This window comes from Thalassophryne amazonica, chromosome 12 (assembly GCF_902500255.1).
Source record: "Thalassophryne amazonica chromosome 12, fThaAma1.1, whole genome shotgun sequence".
Lineage (NCBI taxonomy): Eukaryota > Metazoa > Chordata > Actinopteri > Batrachoidiformes > Batrachoididae > Thalassophryne > Thalassophryne amazonica.
The window spans coordinates 37,288,600-37,316,406 of NC_047114.1; the positions used below are offsets into that span (position 1 = coordinate 37,288,600).

Genomic DNA, 27,807 nt, shown 5'->3' on the forward strand with positions numbered 1-27,807 from the left:
GTCCGGTGGATCTTCACACCCAGAATGTCTGCAATTGCATTCCAGAGCTCAAACATAAACTCCGAGCTCTTGTCAGAAGAGAGGTCAGAAGAAGTGCTGAAACAGGTGACCCAGGTGCCGATGAATGCCCAGGCCATCTCAGTTGTTGTTGCCACTAGGTGGTCCTATCCACCACTGTAAGGAGGTGTGTGAAACCCAGGGAGGTAGGGTAGGGGATCCACGAAGACCACATTAATTTAGTATCGATTAGTTCCCTGAAAAGCCTTCAGTTAATTCAAAATGCTGCAGCTAGAGTACTAACGGGGACTAGAAGGAGAGAGAATATCTCACCCATATTGGCCTCTCTTCATTGGCTTCCTGTTAATTCTAGAATAGAATTTAAAATTCTTCTTCTTACTTATAAGGTTTTGAATAATCAGGTCCCATCTTATCTTAGGGACCTCATAGTACCATATCACCCCAATAGAGCGCTTCGCTCTCAGAATGCAGGCTTACTTGTAGTTCCTAGGGTTTGTAAGAGTAGAATGGGAGGCAGAGCCTTCAGCTTTCAGGCTCCTCTCCTGTGGAACCAGCTCCCAATTCAGATCAGGGAGACAGATACCCTGAGATGCACTGAGTGTTTCTTTCTCTTTTTGCTCTGTATGCACCACTCGCACTGTCGTTTTGACAGTTGGGGTTTTTCCGTAATTATTGTATGGCTTTGCCTTACAATATAAAGCGGCTTGGGGCAACTGTTTGTTGTGATTTGGCGCTATATAAATAAAATTGATTTGATAGCCTAGAAATAGCGCTATATAAATAAAATTGATTGATTGATTAACATGATCAAACCTTTGCTCAGGTACAGAGAAGTGAGCCAGGGGAGCTTTGGAGTAGTGATGGATCTTGGAGTGCTGACACTCACCACAAGAGGCCCCCAAGTCTTTATTGTCCTTCTTGAGCCTGTGCCAGACAAACTTGGGTGCCACCAACTTTTGCAATGGTTTCCTCCCTGGGTGGGAAAGGCCACGCACCTCATCAAAAACACGTCACTTCCATGCGGTGGGGACGACGGGCCATGCTGTCTGTCCTGTGGAGATGTTGCAGAGCAGCGTGGTGCAGCCTTCACTAAAATCAATGCCTGTCCAGTAGCCGCAGACCTGCGTGACTGCACCGCTGGGTCGGTGGTCTGATCAGTCGCCATGAGGGTGCAGTTCAGGCCGAGGTCCACAGTGGTTGCAAAATCTTGGGAGAGGCAGTCAGCGACGAAGTTTGTCTTGCCCACAACATACTGTATGTCTGTGGTGAACTCTGAGGTAAAAGCGAGCTGTCGCTGTTGGCGCAGGGGGGCAGGGTTCAGACACTTTCGCCTTGGTAATTGACAGCGGTTTGTAGTTGACGAAAGCTGTAAACTGCCAGCCCTCCGTCACATGGCGAGGTGAAGGGCAAGCAGCTCCTGGTCACAAGAAAAAAAGAAAGCAAGTGGCATGTATTCAATACTTTTTCCTGTGTCATTCCACATTATTACCCATAACTTGATTTTTGTACTTATTTTTTGTTTTGGTTTCTTTATATGTGTGTATATGTGACATCTGGTGAAACTTTCATGTTAGTAGCACCTTCAGATTTATATATTTACTGAGAAACATGGTGACCTGTTCAATACTTATTTTAACTGCTGTATATTACTGTTCCATTTCATATTTATCCATGCAATTCTAAAAATGTCATATGCTGCAGCCTCTGCCCCAGGAATATATTGACATTTATCCTCATTAATAATAACAGAATGCCTTGCTTTCACACACAGAACTGACACCAGGCCAATTTAGTGCCAACTGTTGTTCATCTCCAATAAAAATATTTTAACCTAAAATTGTGTTCCATTAAATATAAAAAAGTCACACCTTCCCTAAGCGCTTCTGCGGTTTTGGGGTGCAACTATAGACCTCTCCTAAGATGGCGGTCCAAATTTCACCTTCAGTGAATGACAATGACCGCTCTAGTGTTTTTTTTCTCTCTCTCTCTCTCTCTCTCTGGAAGCCATCTTCGACCACGCCCGCCGGTGGGCGGAGCGTGGCTGTGTTGTGGTCCAGTGCGGCGGCTCCGCTGTTGTATTCCAAAGCATGGCAGGCGACACAGAAACACCGAGGGGTCCAGGCGACACCAACGACGTCGTAGGGAAACCTTTTCTCATCGGCGTTTCTGGAGGCACCGCCAGCGGAAAGGTTAGCACGCCACCTTCTTAGACTATTCCTGGGATATTTTGACCAAAATTCACCTCATGGCGTTCTCTCTGCCTCGTGGGTTAACGTGACGCAACGTTACTGCGTGATTGACAGCTCTGTCGTCTGTTTAAAATGCTTAGCGCTGTTTGCGTCTGGCCAGTTTATGGCGCTTCTCCGCCGCCTTTTGGCTTGGATTCCGGTTATTCCCCCACCGACTCCATTTTCTGTTGAAATAAGTGTCACAGGATGAGTTGGCCTGTGACTGCGTGGGAAGCGATGCTTCGTGAGCGATCGTAAAATTCCACCACATGGTCGCAAAATAAAGTCGCAAAAAATAAACCGCATGTTTTCCCTCAAAGTATATAACTAGCTCACTTCTTCAAAAGAAACAGTAATGAACTTATTGTCTATAAAGATGTGTGACACCGAAGGCTTCTCCCGGTATTTAACGGAGATTTTAAATCATTTTTTCGTACAAAGCGGTGAAACTGTGACGTATTCATCCGCCTTGTGAAAAGCCAGTCGAATAATGGCTCAAACTTCTACTTTATTATTTAACAACACACCCTGTCCTATACAAAGATAAATGTAGCTCCCGCTCGTAAAATCATTACTTAGCATTTTTAATGGTGTGCTGGTGATAGGGCATTTAATTAGACCAGACAAACTCTTTAATTTAAAATGTTTTATCTCTTACGTTGAAAGAAAGGTCAGACGTTATTTTTCCATGTTTAGTAACAGTGAGGGGAAAACACGGAGAGTATTCACAAAGGAACGTAGAAGTTGGGACATGTTCCAGGTGTTTTTCGTGGTCAGAGCACCAAACAGGCGCTAGTCTCATATGCTAACACTTGAGCGTTCGTTTTGTCTGTGATGACAGTATAACAATATATTATACGGCTAACGTATGAACAGAAGTGTTCCGTTATGGTCGCTCTTTTATTGTTATTATTTAAGATTTGTCTTAACCTAGATTTTGACGGCCAGCGGGAAAACCGTTCACGAGAGGAAGCTGTGGCGCGCGCGCGCGCGCTTCTTTTTGTTTCGGGGGTGATACATGGCAGAACGAGAAAAGGTTTCTTATAAACGCAATTCTGTTGCCTGTTTTTAAAAACCAAACACGTTTTATGACGCTAGCAATGCTAAAATTGTAGCATCCCACTCATAATTTACGGTAATTCACAAGGCTGCCCGTTACGTCTGTATTCCAAACCTGTTACGTCATTATTGTTGTTGGGTATTGTTGTTGGAGCGCGTGTGGGTCTGTATATATATATATATATATATATATATATATATAGTGTGTGTGTGTGTGTATTATAATAGCCAAGTGGCTTCTGTGTGCGTGCTTATGGCTTTGATCACACCAAAACCAGAGAGAGCTGACTAGGGATGGATATTGATAAGATTTTATCTATCCGATTCTGCTTATCGATACCTCTTGTGAATTTTGTACTAAAAGTAGGCTTTACAGGCTTTCTATGTATTTCATTGAGTCTTATAGTAAATAAATATGAAAATGGTCACTGTATCCTTGATCTCTGGACATAAATAAAAATAAACAAAACGGTGTTTCGCTTTGAAGTTATTAATTCAGACTGGCTTCTATCGTTCTAACTTGACTCAGCAGAGAGCCGCGTTTGGAGCTGTGTGAACAGAACGGAGGACGATTCTCGTTTCTTTCTCGCAACAAGACAGGAGTCTGTTAGTAACTTTGATCCACACAAAAGTGACTCGCGATTTCACATATTCAGGGATGAAAGTGGTGAAAAACAAAAAAAAAAGCTGAAACACAAAATTATCCCCCAACACCACGTGCACGAAAATGTTTGCATTCTAGAAGCTCTGAAATGCAATCTGGGGCTATTCCAGACAATAAACTGCAGTGAGTGCAGCATCCATTTAGGTGAGAGAAAAAAAACAACTTATTCAAATTCATTCCAGTAGTATTCTGCTCTTACGAGGATGCAGCAGTTTTCTAGCTTGACAGATAGTTCTGGAGGAAATCACTGAAGAAATTAACACATTGAAAATGTGGTTTGACCGAAACAAATTGTCATTAAACTTAAATAAGACAGGAATGAAATGGAGGTGTAAGAGTCACTAGGTGTTCACAGGAAACACTTATTTATTTCTGGATGTATGTATTTATTTATTTATGTATGTTCATTGTTAGTTGGTTTTATATTTTCTGTTGTGTTCAGGTTCTTTGTCTCGTTCTCTAAAATTGTATATAATCATTATATTAGTTATTATTACTATTATTGTTGTGCTTGCTATTATTAATAATATATAAACAAAAATAAATTAAATATTATTTGTAATACATTTGACTCTTTTACAACAACAAACGCTTGACAGCTGCAACTGCTTAATGCTAACTTAACATTGAAAATGTCATAGACATGCTAACGTGTTAGCATCGGTCCCGTTTTTAAGTTATAAAATACATCTATCAACTGTTTCAGACGACCATAACAGATCGGTTTAACATAAAAAGGTAAATAATACTCACAGCCATATGCTCTTTAGGGTTTTAGCGGGGGAAAGCGAAAGGAAAAAATTAATCAACAAAGCAATAATCGAAGCGCTGCTTCGATCTGCGAATCACTGCTTTGATTGGTTCAAGGTTCAAAGCAAAGCCGCGCTGCAGAAAAGTTTATTACAGACCCGCTGCAGGGTCTGTAATCAATGTAGAGAAATTATAATTTTCCTGACAAACACCCCCAAAAACAACGGCCACTCTGAAGGACCGATAAGGGAATCATTAAGTAAAAAGGTTATTGATGTCGGTGGATTGAACCATTTCTTAACGATACCCGAAAGGAACCGGTTCTCGATACCCATCCCTAGAGCTGACATTTGCCGTTTGGCATGCTTATGTATTTTGGGTCAAGGATGAATGGTGCAAAAATGAGAAGTTGATAGGACTAATATTTTTGGAGAAATTAGCCATTTTAGCTAACTACACAATGGCCGCTGTACTCCAGTGCACCATGGGAATTCGGGGTTTGGGGGTTTTAAATGTTATTGTGGCTCATGTTAGCTTAACAGTGTTGTTAGGGTTTTGTTGTGTTTTTGTAGTTGTCAGTTTAGTTAAGTGTCATGTTGCCTTTAAAGAGAGTGAAAAGTGTACAGCTTTTGATATCTCTGTGGGTGTGTCAAATTAAAAACACCTACTTGCAGCAGAATGCAGAAAAGATAAAAAGCTGTGTGTGTATATAATTTTGATCACAGACGGACTGGGGAGAGGTGACATTTGACCCTTGGTATGCATATGTATTTTGGATCAAAGATGTACACCACCAAAACAGAATGTTGACAGGGCTAATATTTTTGGAGAAACTGTGCATATTAGCTAAAAACACTGAATAATGCAATAATTACATTCTGGACTCGCATGCCATTCCAGCAGCGTTAGTAAATCATCTATATATTAAAAGCGTGTATGATTTTATTTAGTAAGTTCAGTGTAAGTACATAATATAATTGTGAATACATGGATGACAAGAAAGTGAAAACACTTAATTCCATTGTGGTCCATTTAAAAATCGAGCAACAAAATGATAATATACCAATGATGATAATAATACTACTAATAATCAATATTATAATCGCCAAGTGGCCTCTGTGTGCGTGTATGCATGCATGCATGTGTATGGCTTCAGTCATGGAGAAACTGGGGAGAGCTGACATTTGTCATTTGGTATAATATATTTTGGGTCACGGATGAATGCTGTGAAAATGGAAAGTTGATAGGCCTAATGTTTTTGGAGAAATTAGCAACGTTAGCTAACGACTGAACAATGGACGTTGATAAATACATTTTGGACTCACACTCCAATCCAGCAGAGGGCAGTGACTCATCTATATATAAAAAGTGTGTGTTTGTGATTTTATTTAGGAAATTTAATGTAATAATAATATAATTTAAAATCCATAGTATAATTTAACATAAATACTTATTTCCATTATGATCCATTAAAAAAAATGTAATGACAAAATAGAAGCAATAATACTGATGATGATAATAATATTACTGTGTATATGATAACATGAACCTAAGCAATTTATAAATACATTAAGACAGTAAATTAACGTTTAAATAATTACATAATTAATAGGAAATAAAATGGTTGAGTTCTTCTAAAAACTGTTGAGATTTAAGTTTTAAGGTTCTAAAATCATTCTGGACTTATTATGGAAACCTTGCAAAATTTATTAATTTATTACTACCTATTTTATAAACACTGCCCAATCTTGAGCGGGCAATGCACGTGAGTGAGTGAGAGTGATAGATTACTGCACACAGCGAAAATCCCAAGCACCTGCGTTACTATGGAAAGTGTTCTGACACCAGTTTTTCATGTATTTTCATGAATGCAAGTTGAGTTGAGAACTATGCCCCTCTGCGTGAGGAATTACGGATCCCTGAAAAACTCAGTTTTTTTTGGCTGGCTAAATTCCCCAGATACGGTCAGTCACAAAAAGGTCTTGATTTGGTCCGATACTGATCACATTGATAATCGTTTTGTAATTGAGTCACAGCACTCTGAATTGTACTTGAATCATGGGGTGCCTGGAGATTCCCACTCTAACAATCCAGTGGACGATTAAGAAAGATGAGTGAATTTTCACTCAGAATGCACTGTTGGCTACATTGTGTTGCTGATAATGTCCAGTAATTAAAATTGAACTTGTAAATGAACATACAAGATATGTAATTGTATATGATTGAAACACCAAGTTTACACAGATGTTTTCAATTAGTTTGTCTTGTTGGTGGAGGTCTGCCAGAATTTTTATTAAGGCCACAACAAAACGGTCACAATAAACAGACATGTTTGTTGTTAAATGTATATTTTATTGTAAATTCACACTGTTTTATGTATAAGTAGTAAACATCAGTTGTAATTTAACTGAGATGTATTAAGGAATGGAGAGATTGTAATGAAAACAAACAACCTGAGCTTCATAAGTGTTGGAAAGTATTCAATTCCATCATCATTTGTTTGTGCTGGATAGAAGCATGAAAATGCACCCTCAAGCTAGGTTGGATTAGTAGTTAGTATATGGCCGTTTTTAGACTTGCAAAGTGTGGTATTCTACTGATGTGTTTGGCTACAAAGATGATCTCTAGGGACCTCTGGGCAGAAGTACTTAAACTGAATCACACACATTTTATTTTTGCTATCTTTTAACCAGCCTTTCACAAGTCACTGCATTACAGCCCTATTCCATAGGGCACTGTTCTACTATGATCGCCCACTATCCAAAAAAGTGCAAGAATGGTAAGGAATGGCTTACTCCTGCTTGCCTTCTAATAGGCTGGCTTATAAAGTGCAGACATGGCAACCCGCCCGGAAATTAAAGTTATGGGCGGGTTGACCTCTTAACTCTCACAGCTCTTACTTGTCCTGGAGGTAAGAGCTGTGCCCTTGATCAGAATCACAAAACAAATTCTGCTTCGGCTTTAAATTTTTTCCCCAAATGGAGCACGATCAAAAAAGTTTGAAGCTATACTCACTAGAAATACCCTGTTTTAAGGGGTTCAGACATGATTGAAGCTGTTAACAGGCCTGCACACCTTGACAATTTAGCCAGCATATGCCGACGTATGGAAAAATTCACCAAATAAGCTGGTGTATGACAAATAATTTATGGGTACGTTTTGTGTAAGTTAAGGGCACACTGATATATGGCAAGTACGTTGAAGATTTTGGGCATGTCAGTATTTTTTGACACATGCCAGTAGGTCTCTGGTATAGCCCATTTAACTGTTACACAGTATAATTTTGGCCAATGGTAAAGATTTGGACTCCACCGACTAATCGTGATAACGCCTGTGGAGTTTTTCGATACAGGAAAATTCCTCTGTGAAGCAGCCATTTGTGTGTGAACTATTTTGCTTGGGGGTGGGGGTGCATATATGTACTATAATGTGCTAGAGCGTAATGCTTGTGACAACAGTTGGAGGTATTTTTTTTAGTCTGCAGAAGTCTGAAACAATGACATTCTGTCCATTAGTTCCTGGTATTATTGAACAAGTAATATAATTATTCTATTGAAGCAGAGTAGGAGATATAGCTAAGGTGGTGACACAAATAAGTTTTTGCTTTAATCTCTGTGGGGTGTGATGGGCTCAAAGCTTTGCATAGGACCTTGTGGACAGTAACCTCCCAGCTCTTGAGTGGGGGTTTTCAGTTTCATTGTCATACAGTTCCAGGGCCACAAAAGCAGACTGTCGTCGGCTTGCTACAGAACGCCTCGTCAGCATTGCTAGAAAGTTTTTAGTTGAGGTCTGTGAGGTCAGTGGGTTGTTGACCTGTTACCCTTATAAAGGATGTGAAAATGCTGTATAAGTGTGTGAGTGGCACAGATACTGAATCAGAACAAAATTTTTGTTCTTTCCCCACAATATCTGGGTTTGTATGGTGATGCAAAGTGCTGATGTCTTGGCAGGATGTGCAGCAACTCTTGTGTGTCTGGTTGTTATCGTTTTTTGTTTTTTTTTGCCAATTTCATTTCTTTGTGCAGTCTTCTGTGTGTGAGAAGATCATGGAGCTGCTGGGACAAAACAAGATTGACCACCACCAGCGACAGGTTGCTATCCTCAGCCAGGACAGTTTCTACAAAGTGCTCACTGCAGAGCAGAAGGCCAAAGCACTTAAAGGGCAGTACAACTTTGATCATCCAGGTACGTGAAAACCTTGCATGGATAGCTGGGGACATGTGCAGTGCGACTTTGTATGCATTAACCTGGTGTAACAGGTTAAGGAATTAAAGCCACAAGAAATGTCTTTTTTGGGGTTAATTGGGGCTGGGCGATTAACCGAATTTTCATCGTTATCGACATATTAACCTGCATGATAAACATCTCCGTAAAATAAAGCCCATCTAAAGTGCAGTGAATAAACAAAGTGCGTATCGCATCTGCGCATGCGTGGGTCAAACGGGGCAAGAATTCCAGCTCCCAAACTCACACTGCTCCCATTGAATTTTGTATACAGTAGCATTAGTGGACTGTAAAAGTTAAGGCTGTTACAGGGATTGTTTCAAAGGCTTTAAGCCTTAAGCGACACATACAGTAATGACAGGGGTGCATTGTGCTGTTTTCAAATGCTCGAACGGAATTTATAGGCTTGAAAGTTGGCTGAAAACACACAATTGCAAAGCTCCGCCGAGTCAACACAAAGACGGAAAGAAGACGCAAAGACGGAAAGAAGAAGAAATGTGGTTGTAAACCTCTGTTCATTCTACACAATGTCGCCACAAAAAAGAAAGATCCAGATGGATGTAAAAGACGGACTATAATTGTAAGTTTCTTGCACACATTTATTTTGTCAATATCCTGAAACTGTGCTGCCGTTTTCGTGCATCGGCTTATGACTTATGTTGCACCATGAATGACGTGGCGCGTAATATTGTAAAATTGACATGTTCTATAAACAAACTGCATGCATGCACATATTGTATGTCTGTCAACTTATCAATACAAACGTGACACCAAAGAGGTTATATGTGAGACTTACCGTCATTGTTGTCATTATGAAGCCGGCGGAGTAGTGATTTCTCATCCCTGCTTAGCAAATAGTCTGCACTATCCACAGTTTCAGACTCTGGACTTTGTCTAACCATCCGTCAGTTGCCTTCAAGGGGTCAAGAATTTGTTTGTCTCCAACTATCAACAAGCACCGGCCATTTTCGACAGCAGCGCGCTCTTCCTCCTTTGTCGGCACTAACGGTAGTTTCTGTACAGATGTAGCTCACGCAAGCACAGCCAGCTCTTCTTTCCAGTTCTGTCCACTGCCGTACGTAGTCCTGGTTGTAACAGGCAATCCACGTAGTTTACAAAAACGCTTTAAATCGTCAACTTTCCAGCAGTTGAAATGATCCAAATCACAGCACTCAAAAATTTAACCTACCCATAAAGCACCGCGCGGCCTGAGATGCGCACTTCTCTTATTTAAAAAAATTTAATTCCACGTGCCATAACACAAAGTAAGTTCTGACCTGGAAGTACTCAAGTGCAAAGTTGTTAATATGAACAGGTTGGAAAAATGGAGCCAGAGCTCAACACTTGTTTTTGTGATTAAAGTTTTTTTTTTTTTTGATGAAACTGGTAAACAAGAAATGGAGCAGCCAGAAATTATATTGAGTGATTTTTAGAAGGTGGACAGTGATTACTTTTAAGGATTTATTTGAAAAATTATGGACTGGTGCTAAGAATTGCTTTACCACTCAACTTTGGTGGTAAAGCAGCCAAACAGGATCAGAGTTGGTGAACAAAATATTAGATTACAAGAAGATTTTGTTGGATGAAGATGGACTCAAATCAGTGGATGAGGGAAAAGTAAAAAGACTGGTAAGAAAGGGATGAATCTTTGCTCAGAACACATTGATATTAACTGCATTAGCATGTTGCTGATAGTATACACGTAATGTTTGAGTGCAGTGATAATATTTGTAAGAGTTGAAAGCTGAAATGTACCATTTCATTGGGTGTCAGCAGAGTTGAATGAAAATTCAGTGTTGCTCTTTCCGGGGAAAGCAATGTGAATGTTTCATGTCTGAAACCAATACTTGATCTCTTGAACACAACAGTGTCTTCGTATACCTCCAAGCTAGAGAGGCTCTTCAGCACATCAGTGAATGTGGTAATATGTCAGTGTGCACGTTTGAAACCTGTCAAAGATAACGTGCTGGTTTTCTTGTCCAAGAACTTTTCCCTGAGGAAATTAATAAGACAGTGACTGTATGTTTTTGTGGAATTTTCTCTGGATTTAGTCAATTTTCAATTCAATTTCAATTTATTTTCATTTATATAGCACCAAATCACAACAGTGTTGCCTCAAAGCACTTCACACAGGTAAAGGTCTAACCTTACCAACCCCCAGAGCAACAGTGGTAAGGAAAAACTCGCTCTGAGGAAGAAACCTCAAGCAGACCAGACTCAAAGGGGTGACCCTCTGCTTGGGCCATGCTACAAACATAAATTACAGAACAATTCACAGAACAATTCACGACAAATATATAAGAAATGCTATTGGCACACAGGACAGGAGGATCGCCAACACGAATACAACGCCCATCTCTGGATGGAGCTACACCTTAAACAGAGAGAAAAAACAGAATCAGGCATCAGAAAGACAAAAAAAATACTGTATAATTTGCCAGCATTAAACAACAAGAAAAACAGAAGAAATACTAAGGTGATCGCCGGCCACTAGCCCTAAACTTCACTAAAAGACCCAGAATTTAGGTAAAGTTGAGGCTGTGGCCTGCTCCAATTACTAATAAATGAATTAAGAGTAAAAAGCGTAAAACAAAACTGTACCACTATGCTAGCCATATGAAAGGGAAAATAATTGCGTCTTAAGTCTGGACTTGAAAGTCTCCACAGAATCTGACTATTTTATTGACGCAGGGAGATCATTCCACAGAACAGGGGCACAATAAGAGAAAGCTCTGTGACCCGCAGGCTTCTTATTCACCTTAGGGACACAAAGTAGTCCTGCACCCTGAGAATGTAAAGCCCAGGCCGGTATGTAAGGTTTAATTAGGTCAGCTAGGTAGGGAGGTGCCAGTCCATGAATAATTTCCTAGGTTAGTAGCAGAACCTTAAAATCTGATCTCACTGGGACAGGAAGCCAGTGAAGGGATGCTAAAATGGGTGTAATGTGGTTGAACTTTCTGCCTCATGTCAAAAGTCTGGCTGCAGCATTTTGAACCAATTGGAGACCCCTAAAGCCGCGTTCACACCGGGCGCGATCAGACGCTACAAATCTGCAGGTGTCGCGTGGCGACGAACGCGCCTCCTTCGCCCGGTGTGTCGCTCTGCTTGGGTGGACTTTCGCTGCGAAAATTCACCCCAGTGCGTCATCAAATAGGAGGAGCTTCCATTCCGCCCGGCGTCAAGTCATCATGACGGACCTTGATCACACGGAGCGAGTTGTTGTGAAAAGCTCCCAATACAGAGTATCATTATTTGCTGCAGGAGCTGCGTCTGGATGACGGCCGCTTTCAACGGTCCTTCCACCTCTGCGGGACCCAGTTTGAGGACCAACTGTCCTGTTCACGCACGCACATGTAAACAATAAAAAAACAAAAACAAAAAGAAACTCCGCTGCTTGCTGCAGCTCGCTCTTTCCCCAAAAAAACTGTCGTCATTGTGTTTAGAAACCAGTCACCATTTGTTTTATTATACATCTGTGTAGTTAATAAGTAAAATAATCTCCATGGACGATTCGCGCACGAAAAAGAAAGAAAGAAACTCCGCTGCTTGCTGTGAGGCTTCTCCTCGCTCTTTCCCCCAAAAAAACTGTCATAATTGTCTTTAGAAACCAGTCACCATTTGCTTTATTATACATCTGTGTAGTTAATAAGTAAAATAATCTCCATGGACGATTCCCTTGCGCGCGCATGTAAAATAAAGAAAAAGAAACTCTGCTCCCCCTGCTGTGGTGCTTCTGCTCGCTCCAAAAACTCTGTCCATAATTGTGAAATAAAGGACAAAAGAGACATAAGTCCTGCTCACAGGCTGCTACCAGAGACAGGACATGTTCACATCTTCAGTCAAACTCCAGACATCTCCACGTCACTACATCCCTGATTGGTCATCGCGGCGCGAAGAGACGAAAAAGTTCAGATTTTTCAACTTGGGGAGGAGGGCAACACGACGTGACGCAACGCAATATCGCGCTACAAATGCGCAAAATGCTCAAAATCGCTTCACTCACGTCCATCGCGTCGCGCTGCGTGGTTTGGCGCCAAAACGCGTCATTACATAGGAATTACATGGCAACCTGTGGCTGCAGTCGCTCGTGTTGCGCCCGGTGTGAACGCAGCATAATGCTAGACTGCGGTAAACCAAAAAATAGAACATTGCGGTAGTCCAATCTAGAAGAGATAAATACATGGATCAGGGTCTCAGCATCAGCCATAGACAGGATGGGACGAATCTTCGCTGTATTTCGCAGGTGGAAGAAAGCAGTCCTAGTAATATTTCTAATGTGGAGGCCAAAGGACAACGAAGGATCAAAAATTACCCCAAGGTTCCTCACTTTGTCAGTGTGATGTATGACACATGAGCCGAGGCTGAGCGTTAACTGGTCAATTGATGCCGATGTCTCACTGGACCAAGAACCATCATTTCAGTCTTATCAGAGTTTAAAAGTAGGAAGTTTCTAGACATCCAGCTTCTCACTGCTGCAAGGCAATTTTCTAAGGATTTTATGTGAACGAGATTACCAGCAGTTATCGGTGTATATAACTGAGTATCATCTGCATAGCAGTGAAAGGTAATCCCAAAACGCCGCAATATGTGCCCAAGGGGTGCTGTATAAAGGGAGAAAAGCAAGGGGCCTAAGACAGACCCCTGTGGAACCCCAAATTTCATGTCACTAAGGTTAGAGGTAGTGTTACTGTACAAAACACAGTGAGAATGACTGGTCAAGTATGACGTCAGCCATGCAAGGGCACTCCCAGTAATCCCAAAATGATTTTCCAGCCTTTCAAGTAGAATATGATGATCCACTGTATCAAATGCAGCACTGACATCTAACAGCAACCGAACTGTAGTGGTGTCCGAATCTATTGTAAGCAGAAGATCATTCACCACTTTAGTGAGAGCCGACTCTGTGGAATGATATTTTTCTAAAAGCAGACTGCAGTGGCTCAAAGAGATTATTCTCAGTAAGATAGTCTACGAGCTGCCGTGACACCACTTTTTCCAGAATTTTAGAGAAAAATTATAGATTTGATATCAGCCGATAGTTTGTCAATACACTCGGGTCAAGATTGGGTTTCTTAAGTAATGGTTTAATCACTGCAGATTTGAAACATTTAGGAACAGATCCAGACGTTAAAGAAAGATTAATAATTTCCAGCACAGTCGGCCCAAGAGTGGGCCACAGGTCTTTAAACATTTTTGTTGGCATAGGATCAAATAAACAGGTTATGTTTTTTGTTGACATTACGAGTTTTGTCAGCATGCCTAGTGAGATACTGTCAAATTCTGTAAATCTAGGTAATACCTCAGTAGTGGCGCCCACCTCAATAGCAGGGTGTAGTGGCTGGATTAATGCATGCCGGGATATGTTTAACCTGATGTCTTATATTTTCTTCCCAAAGTAATCCAGGAAATATTGTGCTGTAAAAGGAGAGCGAACTACAGGTGGTTGTCCATGCAAAAGTGTTGCCACTGTGTCGAACAAGAACTTTGAGTTATGCTTGTTTTTGTTGATCAAATCAGAGTAGTAAGTCCGCTTTGTAGCCAGTAGTGCATGCTTATAGTCTAAGATAGCATCACGCCATGCAAGGTGAAATACTTCTAATTTTGAACGATGCCATTTCCGTTCTAGACTTCTTGCTTTATGCTTGAGGTCACACAGATAATCATTGAACCAAGGTGACTGTGATTTGGGGGAGCGTGGTTTTAACACAGGTGGTGCAATCATTTCAAGTGTAGTTTTGAGCACTGAGTTTAAACTATCTACAAGTCTGTCTACTGACTAGGTATTTGTCAGATGTGAAGCTAAGACATCAGGCAGTCTAGCTTCGAGTTCAGTCTTAGTTGAGGAGTTGATGCATCGCCGTAATGATATATAAGGTTGTTGTTCCACTAAACACGGCAGCGAAACTGTAAACTTAATAAGTGAGTGATCAGACACCACTGATGTAAGAGGCATGATGTCAATATTTGTGACAGCAATACCACGTGCAAGAACCAGATCCAGGGTATTTCCACTAATGTGCGTCGAATCTCGAATGCATTGCCGAAATCCTAATGCATCCACAATTTCCATAAATGATTTGCAGAGGGGATCAGAAGGCTTATTTATATGAATGTTAGTCACCAATGATCAGAATGTTATCTACACTAGTTGCCAAGTTAGAGATGAACGCACCAAATTCATCTAAGAATTCAGAATATGGACCAGGAGGCCTATATACAGTGACAAAGTAATACGACTGATTTTTATTCTTCTGACCTTGGCAAGGTGTAATATCCTGAGCAGAGCGGAGAATCAGATGCTCAAACGAGTGATATTTGTAACCCCCAACAGCTAATAAGCTAAACCTAGATTTATAAATGAGCAACACCCCTGCCTTGCTTCGCATCACAAGGGACGTGACTAAATGTATATGCTGGTGGGCAGGCCTCATTTAAGGGAAGGACAGCTGTAGGTTTAAGCCAGGTTTCACATAGCCCAATCATATCTAAGTGATGATCAATAATTAGATCATTGATCAACAATGATTATGAGGACAGTGGTCTTATGTTAATGAGACCCAGTCTAAGGACCTCAGTGGGGTTGACAGTTGAACTGTTTGGGTTTAGGGGTGGTTCCAGAGTAGCATATATAAGATGCCCAGAAGTAGGTTTAGGTTTAAGACATTCCACGCACGTTGTAGGTAGCAGACACGAAATCTTTGCTATTGCTGGAACAACCACTGGGCCATCCTCAATTTAACATCATCCAATATAGTAATGGGTATTAAGTTTGGAAAGAATATCCCTCTATGATTTTTATGGACACGACTACGGAAGCAGGCCACAGTCTGAACTTGTTGAAATTCCCTCCCTGACAAATAAACTGCACTAACACCATAGTGGATTTTCTGCACTAAATTCCCCGCTAAGCTAATGGAAGTTTTCTCCTTTATGCTATAGAGCTCTGCACCCTGTTAGCGTTAAGGCATGAGTGGTTGCATTTTTGTTAAATTGTTTGTTGCTAAGATATTTATTTGAACAGTGTTTAGTAGCATTTAAATGAAAATATTTTAAAGTGAGCAGTTTGTCATGTCAACGTAATGTTCTGTTTGGGTGTTCATCTGCAGTTTTGCCAGTAAATTTGTGCTTGAAATATATATATATATATATATTTTTAATTTCTTCATTCAGCTGGCATAGGATATTCAGCATTTGGGGTCAAGGCTGGTAGTGTACTCATTAAATGAGAGAGAAATGGCAACTGTGTGAATAACACTTAAAATATGTTTGTTTATGGCAATTCATGTCATTGTCGCAGTATTGAATAGTGATGTCAGATGTTTTCCTCATTGTGCAGGATCAGTATTGATTTGTTAATGTGTTGATTGTCCTCAGATGCCTTTGACAATGAGCTCATAATGCAAACACTCAGACAGATCCTCCAGGGGGAAACGGTCCAGATTCCCGTTTATGACTTTGTCACCCATTCCAGGTGAGCGCAACTTTGTCACTGTTCTGCTGCAGGTTAGATTTAATAACATAGCAGGTTACTTTGCATTGCGTTACCACAGAACGCTGTCTGTTTGATGAAGGGTGTGTGTTTGTGTTCAGGAAAGAAGAGTTTGTCACGGTTTACCCGGCCGATGTGGTCCTGTTTGAAGGCATCCTGACGTTCTATTCACAGGAGATCAGAGATCTCTTCCAGATGAAGCTGTTTGTGGACACGGACCCAGACACACGACTCTCACGTCGAGGTATGTGGTTGAGTCTCCAATTATGTCATCTGGTCACTTTTAACCAATGTGATAGCGCAGATAAAATCTGTACATCTGTCCTGTGTTTAATAGGGCTGCAGTAATTAATCAATTATTGAAACACAAATCATAGCTAACATTGGGTTGTATTGGTGTTAAATTGGTAAGAATAACTCCAGCTACTGCATGGAGCACGTAATACTTTGGTTTTCTGGCCACTGAAGCAGAGGCACGGTCTTAATAGCTGTGTTCCATTATTATGCACATTGTGAGAGAAGCATCTGAGTTCTTGCATCATCAAGACGTCCTTGATATCTTGGATCAACCGCAAGACCTTACAGGCGGCGTTCTACCAGATGGCAGCTGACGGGATGATGTAGGTGACCACTGTCACCAGAGACCATCAGCTGACCACGTGGTTGGCACTGGGGGTGTTCACCAAACTGTTGGATACTGAGTCCAGCAGTTCCCAGTCTGGCAGTGTGGACACTCTTGCGCCCTCAGATAAAATAGTATTTAGAATAAAACAAAAATAATCAGTATTTACAGAATTGATTGAGTCAATTTTGTAAAATCAGTATAAACACAGAAAGGTGAATGTATCAATGATACATGGATGACACAATAAAGCATAAAAGCTTATTTCCATTGTGGTCCATGTGAGGCTAAAACCCGACAACATTGAGGAGGTCGATTAAACATGTACAGATTGTAAAGCCATTATAATGTCATCAATTATTGTAAGTAGCAATAAGTGTATAGTTTTATATATAATCATTTACACTGGGATACCAAAAAATAAGTACAAATTGAACAGAGAACAATAAGATCAAAATAAATTAAACTAAATAGCAACTGTATGCCTGTATAAGTGTAGATGACAACAAATTTAGCACTAAGTTTCAGTTTCAACAAATTTGAGACTGAGATTTCAATCAATCAATCAATTTTTTTTATATAGCGCCAAATCACAACAAACAGTTGCCCCAAGGCGCTTTATATTGTAAGGCAAGGCCATACAATAATTATGTAAAACCCCAACGGTCAAAACGACCCCCTGTGAGCAAGCACTTGGCTACAGTGGGAAGGAAAAACTCCCTTTTAACAGGAAGAAACCTCCAGCAGAACCAGGCTCAGGGAGGGGCAGTCTTCTGCTGGGACTGGTTGGGGCTGAGGGAGAGAACCAGGAAAAAGACATGCTGTGGAGGGGAGCAGAGATCGATCACTAATGATTAAATGCAGAGTGGTGCATACAGAGCAAAAAGAGAAAGAAACACTCAGTGCATCATGGGAACCCCCCAGCAGTCTACGTCTATAGCAGCATAACTAAGGGATGGTTCAGGGTCACCCGATCCAGCCCTAACTATAAGCTTTAGCAAAAAGGAAAGTTTTAAGCCTAATCTTAAAAGTAGAGAGGGTGTCTGTCTCCCTGATCTGAATTGGGAGCTGGTTCCACAGGAGAGGAGCCTGAAAGCTGAAGGCTCTGCCTCCCATTCTACTCTTACAAACCCTAGGAACTACAAGTAAGCCTGCAGTCTGAGAGCGAAGCGCTCTATTGGGGTGATATGGTACTACGAGGTCCCTAAGATAAGATGGGACCTGATTATTCAAAACCTTATAAGTAAGAAGAAGAATTTTAAATTCTATTCTAGAATTAACAGGAAGCCAATGAAGAGAGGCCAATATGGGTGAGATATGCTCTCTCCTTCTAGTCCCCGTCAGTACTCTAGCTGCAGCATTTTGAATTAACTGAAGGCTTTTTAGGGAACTTTTAGGACAACCTGATAATAATGAATTACAATAGTCCAGCCTAGAGGAAATAAATGCATGAATTAGTTTTTCAGCATCACTCTGAGACAAGACCTTTCTGATTTTAGAGATATTGCGTAAATGCAAAAAAGCAGTCCTACATATTTGTTTAATATGCGCTTTGAATGACATATCCTGACCAAAAATGACTCCAAGATTTCTCACAGTATTACTAGAGGTCAGGGTAATGCCATCCAGAGTAAGGATCTGGTTAGACACCATGTTTCTAAGATTTGTGGGGCCAAGTACAATAACTTCAGTTTTATCTGAGTTTAAAAGCAGGAAATTAGAGGTCATCCATGTCTTTATGTCTGTAAGACAATCCTGCAGTTTAGCTAATTGGTGTGTGTCCTCTGGCTTCATGGATAGATAAAGCTGGGTATCATCTGCGTAACAATGAAAATTTAAGCAATACCGTCTAATAATACTGCCTAAGGGAAGCATGTATAAAGTGAATAAAATTGGTCCTAGCACAGAACCTTGTGGAACTCCATAATTAACTTTAGTCTGTGAAGAAGATTCCCCATTTACATGAACAAATTGTAATCTATTAGACAAATATGATTCAAACCACCGCAGCGCAGTGCCTTTAATACCTATGGCATGCTCTAATCTCTGTAATAAAATTTTATGGTCAACAGTATCAAAAGCAGCACTGAGGTCTAACAGAACAAGCACAGAGATGAGTCCACTGTCCGAGGCCATAAGAAGATCATTTGTAACCTTCACTAATGCTGTTTCTGTACTATGATGAATTCTAAAACCTGACTGAAACTCTTCAAATAGACCATTCCTCTGCAGATGATCAGTTAGCTGTTTTACAACTACCCTTTCAAGAATTTTTGAGAGAAAAGGAAGGTTGGAGATTGGCCTATAATTAGCTAAGATAGCTGGGTCAAGTGATGGCTTTTTAAGTAATGGTTTAATTACTGCCACCTTAAAAGCCTATGGTACATAGCCAACTAACAAAGATAGATTGATCATATTTAAGATCGAAGCATTAAATAATGGTAGGGCTTCCTTGAGCAGCCTGGTAGGAATGGGGTCTAATAAACATGTTGATGGTTTGGATGAAGTAACTAATGAAAATAACTCAGACAGAACAATCGGAGAGAAAGAGTCTAACCAAATACCGGCATCACTGAAAGCAGCCAAAGATAACGATACGTCTTTGGGATGGTTATGAGTAATTTTTTCTCTAATAGTTAAAATTTTGTTAGCAAAGAAAGTCATGAAGTCATTACTAGTTAAAGTTAATGGAATACTCAGCTCAATAGAGCTCTGACTCTTTGTCAGCCTGGCTACAGTGCTGAAAAGAAACCTGGGGTTGTTCTTATTTTCTTCAATTACTGATGAGTAGAAAGATGTCCTAACTTTACGGAGGGCTTTTTTATAGAGCAACAGACTCTTTTTCCAGGCTAAGTGAAGATCTTCTAAATTAGTGAGACGCCATTTCCTCTCCAACTTACGGGTTATCTGCTTTAAGCTACGAGTTTGTGAGTTATACCACGGAGTCAGACACTTCTGATTTAAAGCTCTCTTTTTCAGAGGAGCTACAGCATCCAAAGTTGTCTTCAATGAGGATGTAAAACTATTGACGAGATACTCTATCTCCCTTACAGAGTTTAGGTAGCTACTCTGCACTGTGTTGGTATATGGCATTAGAGAACATAAAGAAGGAATCATATCCTTAAACCTAGTTACAGCGCTTTCTGAAAGACTTCTAGTGTAATGAAACTTATTCCCCACTGCTGGGTAGTCCATCAGAGTAAATGTAAATGTTATTAAGAAATGATCAGACAGAAGGGAGTTTTCAGGGAATACTGTTAAGTCTTCTATTTCCATACCATAAGTCAGAACAAGATCTAAGATATGATTAAAGTGGTGGGTGGACTCATTTACTTTTTGAGCAAAGCCAATAGAGTCTAACAATAGATTAAATGCAGTGTTGAGGCTGTCATTCTCAGCATCTGTGTGGATGTTAAAATCGCCCACTATAATTATCTTATCTGAGCTAAGCACTAAGTCAGACAAAAGGTCTGAAAATTCACAGAGAAACTCACAGTAACGACCAGGTGGACGATAGATAATAACAAATAAAACAGGTTTTTGGGACTTCCAATTTGGATGGACAAGACTAAGAGACAAGCTTTCAAATGAATTAAAGCTCTGTCTGGGTTTTTGATTAATTAATAAGCTGGAATGGAAGATTGCTGCTAATCCTCCGCCCCGGCCCGTGCTACGAGCATTCTGACAGTTAGTGTGACTCGGGGGTGTTGACTCATTTAAACTAACATATTCATCCTGCTGTAACCAGGTTTCTGTTAGGCAGAATAAATCAATATGTTGATCAATTATTATATCATTTACCAACAGGGACTTAGAAGAGAGAGACCTAATGTTTAATAGACCACATTTAACTGTTTTAGTCTGTGGTGCAGTTGAAGGTGCTATATTATTTTTTCTTTTTGAATTTTTATGCTTAAATAGATTTTTGCTGGTTATTGGTGGTCTGGGAGCAGGCACCGTCTCTACGGGGATGGGGTAATGAGGGGATGGCAGGGGGAGAGAAGCTGCAGAGAGGTGTGTAAGACTACAACTCTGCTTCCTGGTCCCAACCCTGGATAGTCACGGTTTGGAGGATTTAAGAAAATTGGCCAAATTTCTAGAAATGAGAGCTGCTCCATCCAAAGTGGGATGGATGCCGTCTCTCCTAACAAGACCAGGTTTTCCCCAGAAGCTTTGCCAATTATCTATGAAGCCCACCTCATTTTTTGGACACCACTCAGACAGCCGGCAATTCAAGGAGAACATGCGGCTAAACATGTCACTCCCGGTCCGATTGGGGAGGGGCCCAGAGAAAACTACAGAGTCCGACATTGTTTTTGCAAAGTTACACACCGATTTAATGTTAATTTTAGTGACCTCCGATTGGCGTAACCGGGTGTCATTACTACCGACGTGAATTACAATCTTACCAAATTTACGCTTAGCCTTAGCCAGCAGTTTCAAATTTCCTTCAATGTCGCCTGCTCTGGCCCCTGGAAGACAATTGACTATGGTTGCTGGTGTCGCTAACTTCACATTTCTCAAAACAGAGTCGCCAATAACCAGAGTTTGATCCTCGGCGGGTGTGTCGTCGAGTGGGGAAAAACGGTTAGAGATGTGAACGGGTTGGCGGTGTACACGGGGCTTCTGTTTAGGGCTACGCTTCCTCCTCACAGTCACCCAGTCAGCCTGCTTTCCCGGCTGCTCGGGATCTGCCAGGGGGGAACTAACGGCGGCTAAGCTACCTTGGTCCGCACCGACTACAGGGGCCTGGCTAGCTGTAGAATTTTCCACGGTGCGGAGCCGAGTCTCCAATTCGCCCATCCTGGCCTCCAAAGCTACGAATAAGCTACACTTATTACAAGTACCATTACTGGTAAAGGAGGCAGAGGAATAACTAAACATTTCACACCCAGAGCAGAAAAGTGCGGGAGAGACAGGAGAAGCCGCCATGCTAAATCGGCTAAGAGCTAGTAGCTACGCTAAGCTAGCGGATTCCTAAAAACACGCAAAGTGAATAATTTAGAGGTGATTCAGCAGAAGGAGTGCTTTAGTTAAGGCACGTAAAGATTACACTGGGAAACAAATCGTAATCTAGATAACTAGATCAATCTAACTGCGCAGATTAAACAGCTAACAGATACAGAAAAACACCGCTGTGCTCCGGAACAGGAAGTGATACAATACCGCAGTGAGAGTCAACCACCAGTAGAGGCCAATGGAATTGGACTAGAAGACAAGATACTCTTTTGGACCAACTAAACTTTTGAAAAAACTAAAAACAAACAATTCAAAACATCACCGATTATCGCCTTGTTTCTGACTTTAGAATGATTTAAGAGGTTTTACTTTGTCATCTGATGGTTAATAGTCCCATTAATCCATTTGATCGCTTTGGGTGAAGAGAGTCTGTCTCACGGGAGCTGCTGAGCTCTGAAATGATGCATGCGCAGTGGAGGCAGGGTGGACCAATTTTTTTTGGGGGGGGGCGTTCAGTCTGTGACACCAGTGTATATAAGGAAAATATAAGTTGCAGGAGTTCCTGAAGTCGTCAAAAACAAATGACCCAAAAAAAACAAAAACACCAAGGCTGTGAAGACTCTGCAGATCCAAGGAATTCCACAGAGTTCATCATGGGGGGGGTGTTAGTTGTACCCTGTAATTGTGATCGTCACTCAGTTTTTAAAATGCCTATCGCAAAGCGTTATCTTTTTTACGACATCGTGCAAGTTGTATAAGTCCGCGGACACTGATCTGTGTCTTTGGATCTGTAGAACTTCGCGGAGGAAAAATGCCACTTAAAGCGTAGCTGTTGCGACAGTTGTCATAAAGTGCGACTGGTTGGTTGCTGTGGCGATGCTGTGTGGCTCCTGTAAGACGCTAAAACTAAACATAGCTTGTGGACATCGCAAATTTTAGAGCTCTCAAGTTTTTAAAAGAAGAATTTTGCAGCATGTCTGTGTCACGGAGCGACATCAGAGCGAAGATGGAGAGAAAGATGTTTCTCAACGTTCACTTGCAAGGAATTTAGAGATTCCATCATCTACAGTCCATAATATAATCAGAAGATTCAGAGAATCTGGAGAACTTTCTACACATAAGCGGCAAGGCCGAAAACCAACATTGAATGCCCGTGACCTTTGATCCCTCAGGTGGCACTGCATTAAAAACTGACCTCATTGTGTAAAGGATCTTACCGCGTGGGCTCAGGAACACTTCAGAAAACCACTGTCAGTTAACATAGTTTGTCACTACATTTACAAGTGCAAGTTAAAACTCTACCATGCCGCCTTCTCTGGGCCCGAGCTCATTTGAAATGGACAGACGCAAAGTAGAAAAGTGTACTGTGGTCTGATGAGTCCACATTTCAAATTGTTTTTGGAAATCATGCACGTCATGTCCTCCGGACAAAATAGGACAAAGACCATCCAGATTGTTACCAGAGCAAAGTTCAAAAGCCAGCATCTGTGATGGTATGGGGGTGTGTTAATGTCCATGTCATTGGCAACATACACATCTGTGATGGCACCATCAGTGCTGAAAGGTACATCCAGGTTTATAGCAACACATGCTGCCATCCAAGGAACATCTTTTTCAGGGACGTCCCTGCTTATTTCAGCAAGGCAATGCCAAGACATATTCTGCACGTGTTACAACAGCGTGGCTTCATAGTAAAAGAGTACGGGTACTAGACTGGCCTGTCTGCAGTCCAGACCTGTCACCCATTGAAAATGTGTGGCGCATTATGAAGCGCAAAGTGCAACAACGGAGACCCTGAACTGTTGAACAACTGAAGTCATACATCAAGCAAGAATGGGAAAGAATTCCACCTACAAAGTTTCAACAGTTAGTGTCCTCAGTTCCCAAAAGCTTATTGAGTGTTGTTAGAAGGAAAGGTGATGTAACACAGTGGTAAACATACCACTGTCCCAGCTTTTTTGAAATGTGTTGCAGGCATCCATTTCAAAATGAGCACATATTTTGCAGAAAAACAAAGTTTATACATTACATTTTACACAACGTCCAATCTTCATTGGAATTGGAGTTGTACATTAATTTACACAAGAATGTAAATGAGTTTTTATTAATGTAGACTTTTTTCATGGGAAAAAAAGATGCTGTGGATTTACAGGAATTTACACAATGTGACTTTTTTACTATGAGGTGTATTACTGATATTTTACCATGATTTTCAAAATATTCTGCAAGCTTTAGCTGTGGTTTTTGAAATGCTTTAACAGTCTTTTCAGTCTTCACGAATGCCATGTAGTTTATTTGTTCTGCGTTAATGCATAATTTGGTTTACAATTAAAAGGAAAATCATTCCAGCTCCTACTTCCACATCATATTCTGTTATTTCAGCATTATCATTGACAGTTCAAATGAAAGGTTGAATCTAGGATCATTTAAATATGCGCTTCCTTTGAGATTTTTTTTTTTCTTCCAGGAGATGCTGAAAATGTATCATTAGATAAAAAATTAATTTCGTTTCTGGGGCCCGCAGGCCCTAAACCCCGGCTCAACCCCCTGCGAATTTTCCCCGGATTTCACAGTTTTCATTTCACAGCCCTGAGCACACAAATGACCCTCCCCTCTCCCCCCAAAAAACAAACACAACTTGTACTCTGGAAAATGTTTTTATTTGTTGTTTTTTTGTCATTCCCCCCCTGTTTTTTCTTTGGTAGTTCTGTTTCTGTGTGTATATTTTCGCTGACCAGCTGCTGTTTGATTCATATGTTTCATTTCAGTCCTCAGAGACATTAATGAGCGTGGTCGTGACCTTGAGCAAGTGCTGACACAGTACATCACTTTTGTGAAACCAGCCTTTGAAGAATTTTGTTTACCTGTAAGTGTCTTATTAACCTTTAACACCACCTATCATTTTTCATAGCTGACTGTTTCATCATTTGACCTATTATTATTTCTTCTAGACGAAGAAGTATGCCGACGTGATTATTCCACGAGGGGCACATAACGTGGGTAAGGGCAGCTGTCTGGTTTGGGTAAACTGGTGCAACATGTTCCTCTTGCCTTGTAAAGATAATGCTTTAAGTCTTCCTCTCTGCAGTTGCCATCAACTTGATAGTACAGCACATCCAAGACATTCTGAACGGCGGCCCGGGTAAGCGTCAAAATGGATGCGTGAATGGCCACAGCACACCACAGAAACGCCGTTCATCCGAGTCCAGCAGCCGCCCTCATTGACCTCATCCCACCTCTCTTCACAGGGCGGAGAGGGGTGGAGGTGTAGTGATGTAAATAATGCCTGTTGGCATCAATATATTTCAGAATCAAAAATAGGAAGGAAATGCAAAAAAAATGCAAAATTTAAAAAAATTGCCTTTCATGACTACTCTACTTAGTTTTCATTGCAATTGGAGAACTTGAGATTTTGACTGATGTCAGGAAGGTGAAAAGATAATTGGGAGTAATTCTTTATTGCTTGGAAAGAGACTGTGGGTTGAGATGTACCCCATGCACTTTTCCTCCCAGACTGCATTTTGTTTGTGTGTCTCCTTATGCTTTATGGATGTTATGCAGATAAGAGAGAAAACCTTATTTTATTTTTTGACTGATAAAACTTGAACCCCTTCTAGTCGGAGAGTCCAGTAAACATTATGTCTGTTCTAAACGAGAGGATCTGGATTGAAAGAGGAATTAAACAAACCAGGATTGCAATCTTGTGTCGACAATCTTGGGAGTGTTTTCTGCTGTTTTCAGTGTTTGATGTGTTAGAGATCTGTTTATTACACATCAGTTCTATATGTAGTTTACTGTAGCAGTATGATTCCACACTAAATGGTTCTGGTTGTTGATCAGACCAACAAAGCCAAATGTGGGAAGCTTCAGTGGTACTGCATGAGTATTATTTCACCAACATCATCTTCTAACTTTATACTGCCTGCTTCGGCTTTCTGGTGCAATGCTTTCGATCCCTGCAAAGATGGCTCCGATTTTGATTTATAATGTTCTTCAATACGACACACTTTCTAAAATGTGTCGTACACGAGAACAAGAAGTCTTGCATGTATACTCAGGTTAATACAATTTTTGATTAGAGAAATGCTAAATGTTTAAGGGTTTTCACTGCTACAGCAATACAAATTAAACGTGGCGTTAACCTCAAAGATCCACCACATTGCCTCAGGGAGGATCTTGTAGGACATTTTGGGCTTTCATATCCTATGGTGCTTCACTGCCTGTGACACGACCAAAGTATAAGTAAAATATGGTTCTAACTGTAAGATGGGTGATCTTTAGCGTGTTAGCTTAACATTACATTTCTAGCTTTCATTCTGGTTAAGGTGATTGCAAAATAACACTGATGTGTATCATAAACCTTACTGTCCAGACTTGAGTTGAGGTGTCATTGTGTGGAAATGTGTGTGCGTAGTCTAGCTTTGCAAATTTTGCCCTGCATTTGAATAATCGGTATGTATTTAGGAACCGATTTCAGTGTTACTATAGTATGCACTAGATGTCGAGAGTAATCTGGACACAACTTGGACATACTACACCACCACATCTTACCTGTCCCTTAACTCAGATGCTTACAAGTGTGGTGTATGCAGACATGCATGTATGAAGCAAAAAATTCCTGATGTATATTAAACAATGCCATGGCTCTATATCTACAGTTTTCCTGGAAACTACTTCTTTAGTTACCAGGCTTCAGCTGCCTCATGGGATGGCATAGTGTAGCCGTTTGCAGCTATGGAGGGAGTAGATTAGTGGTTCTCAACCCGGTCCCCAGTCATGTGTCGCCTAACTGACACATTTTCTACTTCTTCCTGCTCTAACCAATGTAGTAGAGTTTTCAGTACCGTTTGATTGCTAGTAAATGCCTGCTCAGTATTCGAGTATCCTACAGCAGTGTTTCCCAGTCCTGGTTGTCAGGGCCCCAAAATACTGCATTTTTTCCCCCAATCTACTCAGACCAGATGAGCTCATCCAGGAGTGTTCACCCAGTCAGCAACTGGCTGAATAATGGCTCCCACCTCGTTAGGTTCATTAAGTGCAGTTAGAGCAGGAGTAAAGGAAACCACACAATACTTTGTCCCAAGAACCTGAGGTCCCAGGATTAGGAACCATTGCCCTATGGATTGTGACGTACGGCTTTTTGTTGACAACGTAGTAAGCTAGCTTGGGTCCCTTTGCTGGCACTACAACATCATGGGATGTTGAGGCCTAGAAAGTCCTTTGAGATCCTGCCATTGCCTCAGCAAGGTTGCCTCAGGTTAAAAGTATCCACACTATAAACTGTATTTCATTGACATTGGGTTATACTTAATTTTTCTGTTTTTGTTGCGTGAAGTAAATGGAATTAAGTATTTGTCCTGTATAGCTGTTACTTTGGAGCACATGGATGATCAAGTGACATTGCCACTTGTTGATAATCAATAAAATGATGCAGCCAAGAATCATTATCTGAAGTGTGTTTTTATTGTAAAGAAGAATGAAATATTTCCTTGTCTGAATAGTTGAAACGTGACAGTTTCTGTGTTAGGAAAGTTTTGAAAAATAACTTAAAATGATAAAATTTACATTAAGTGCATCCACCAGGGAACATGATTGTGCACGCAAAATAAAATCCAGTTTGGAATCATTTTGTAAAAATGCTTATTCCTATCTGGGGCAGAACAAAACACCTGATACTGTACACAAACTTAGCTTTATTAAAGACTACAGATAGTTTTTCATGACTTAAAGTCATTCCTTTTCTACAAGTCCTGGCAAAAATTATGGAATCACCGGCCTCAGAGGATGTTCATTC

General features: G+C 40.8%; 1 protein-coding gene across 1 annotated transcript; it reads left to right on the forward strand.

The window, feature by feature from the left end:
• The first annotated feature begins 2,048 nt into the window (after nt 1-2,048).
• Nucleotides 2,049-27,460, forward strand: uck2b (uridine-cytidine kinase 2b). Its single transcript, XM_034182392.1, has 7 exons — nt 2,049-2,207; nt 8,745-8,904; nt 16,318-16,414; nt 16,534-16,676; nt 24,782-24,879; nt 24,965-25,013; nt 25,102-27,460. The coding sequence occupies exons 1-7, from the start codon at nt 2,106-2,108 to the stop codon at nt 25,236-25,238; spliced, it is 786 nt and encodes a 261-aa protein (XP_034038283.1). The 5' UTR covers nt 2,049-2,105; the 3' UTR covers nt 25,239-27,460.
• The last annotated feature ends 347 nt before the right edge of the window (nt 27,461-27,807 follow it).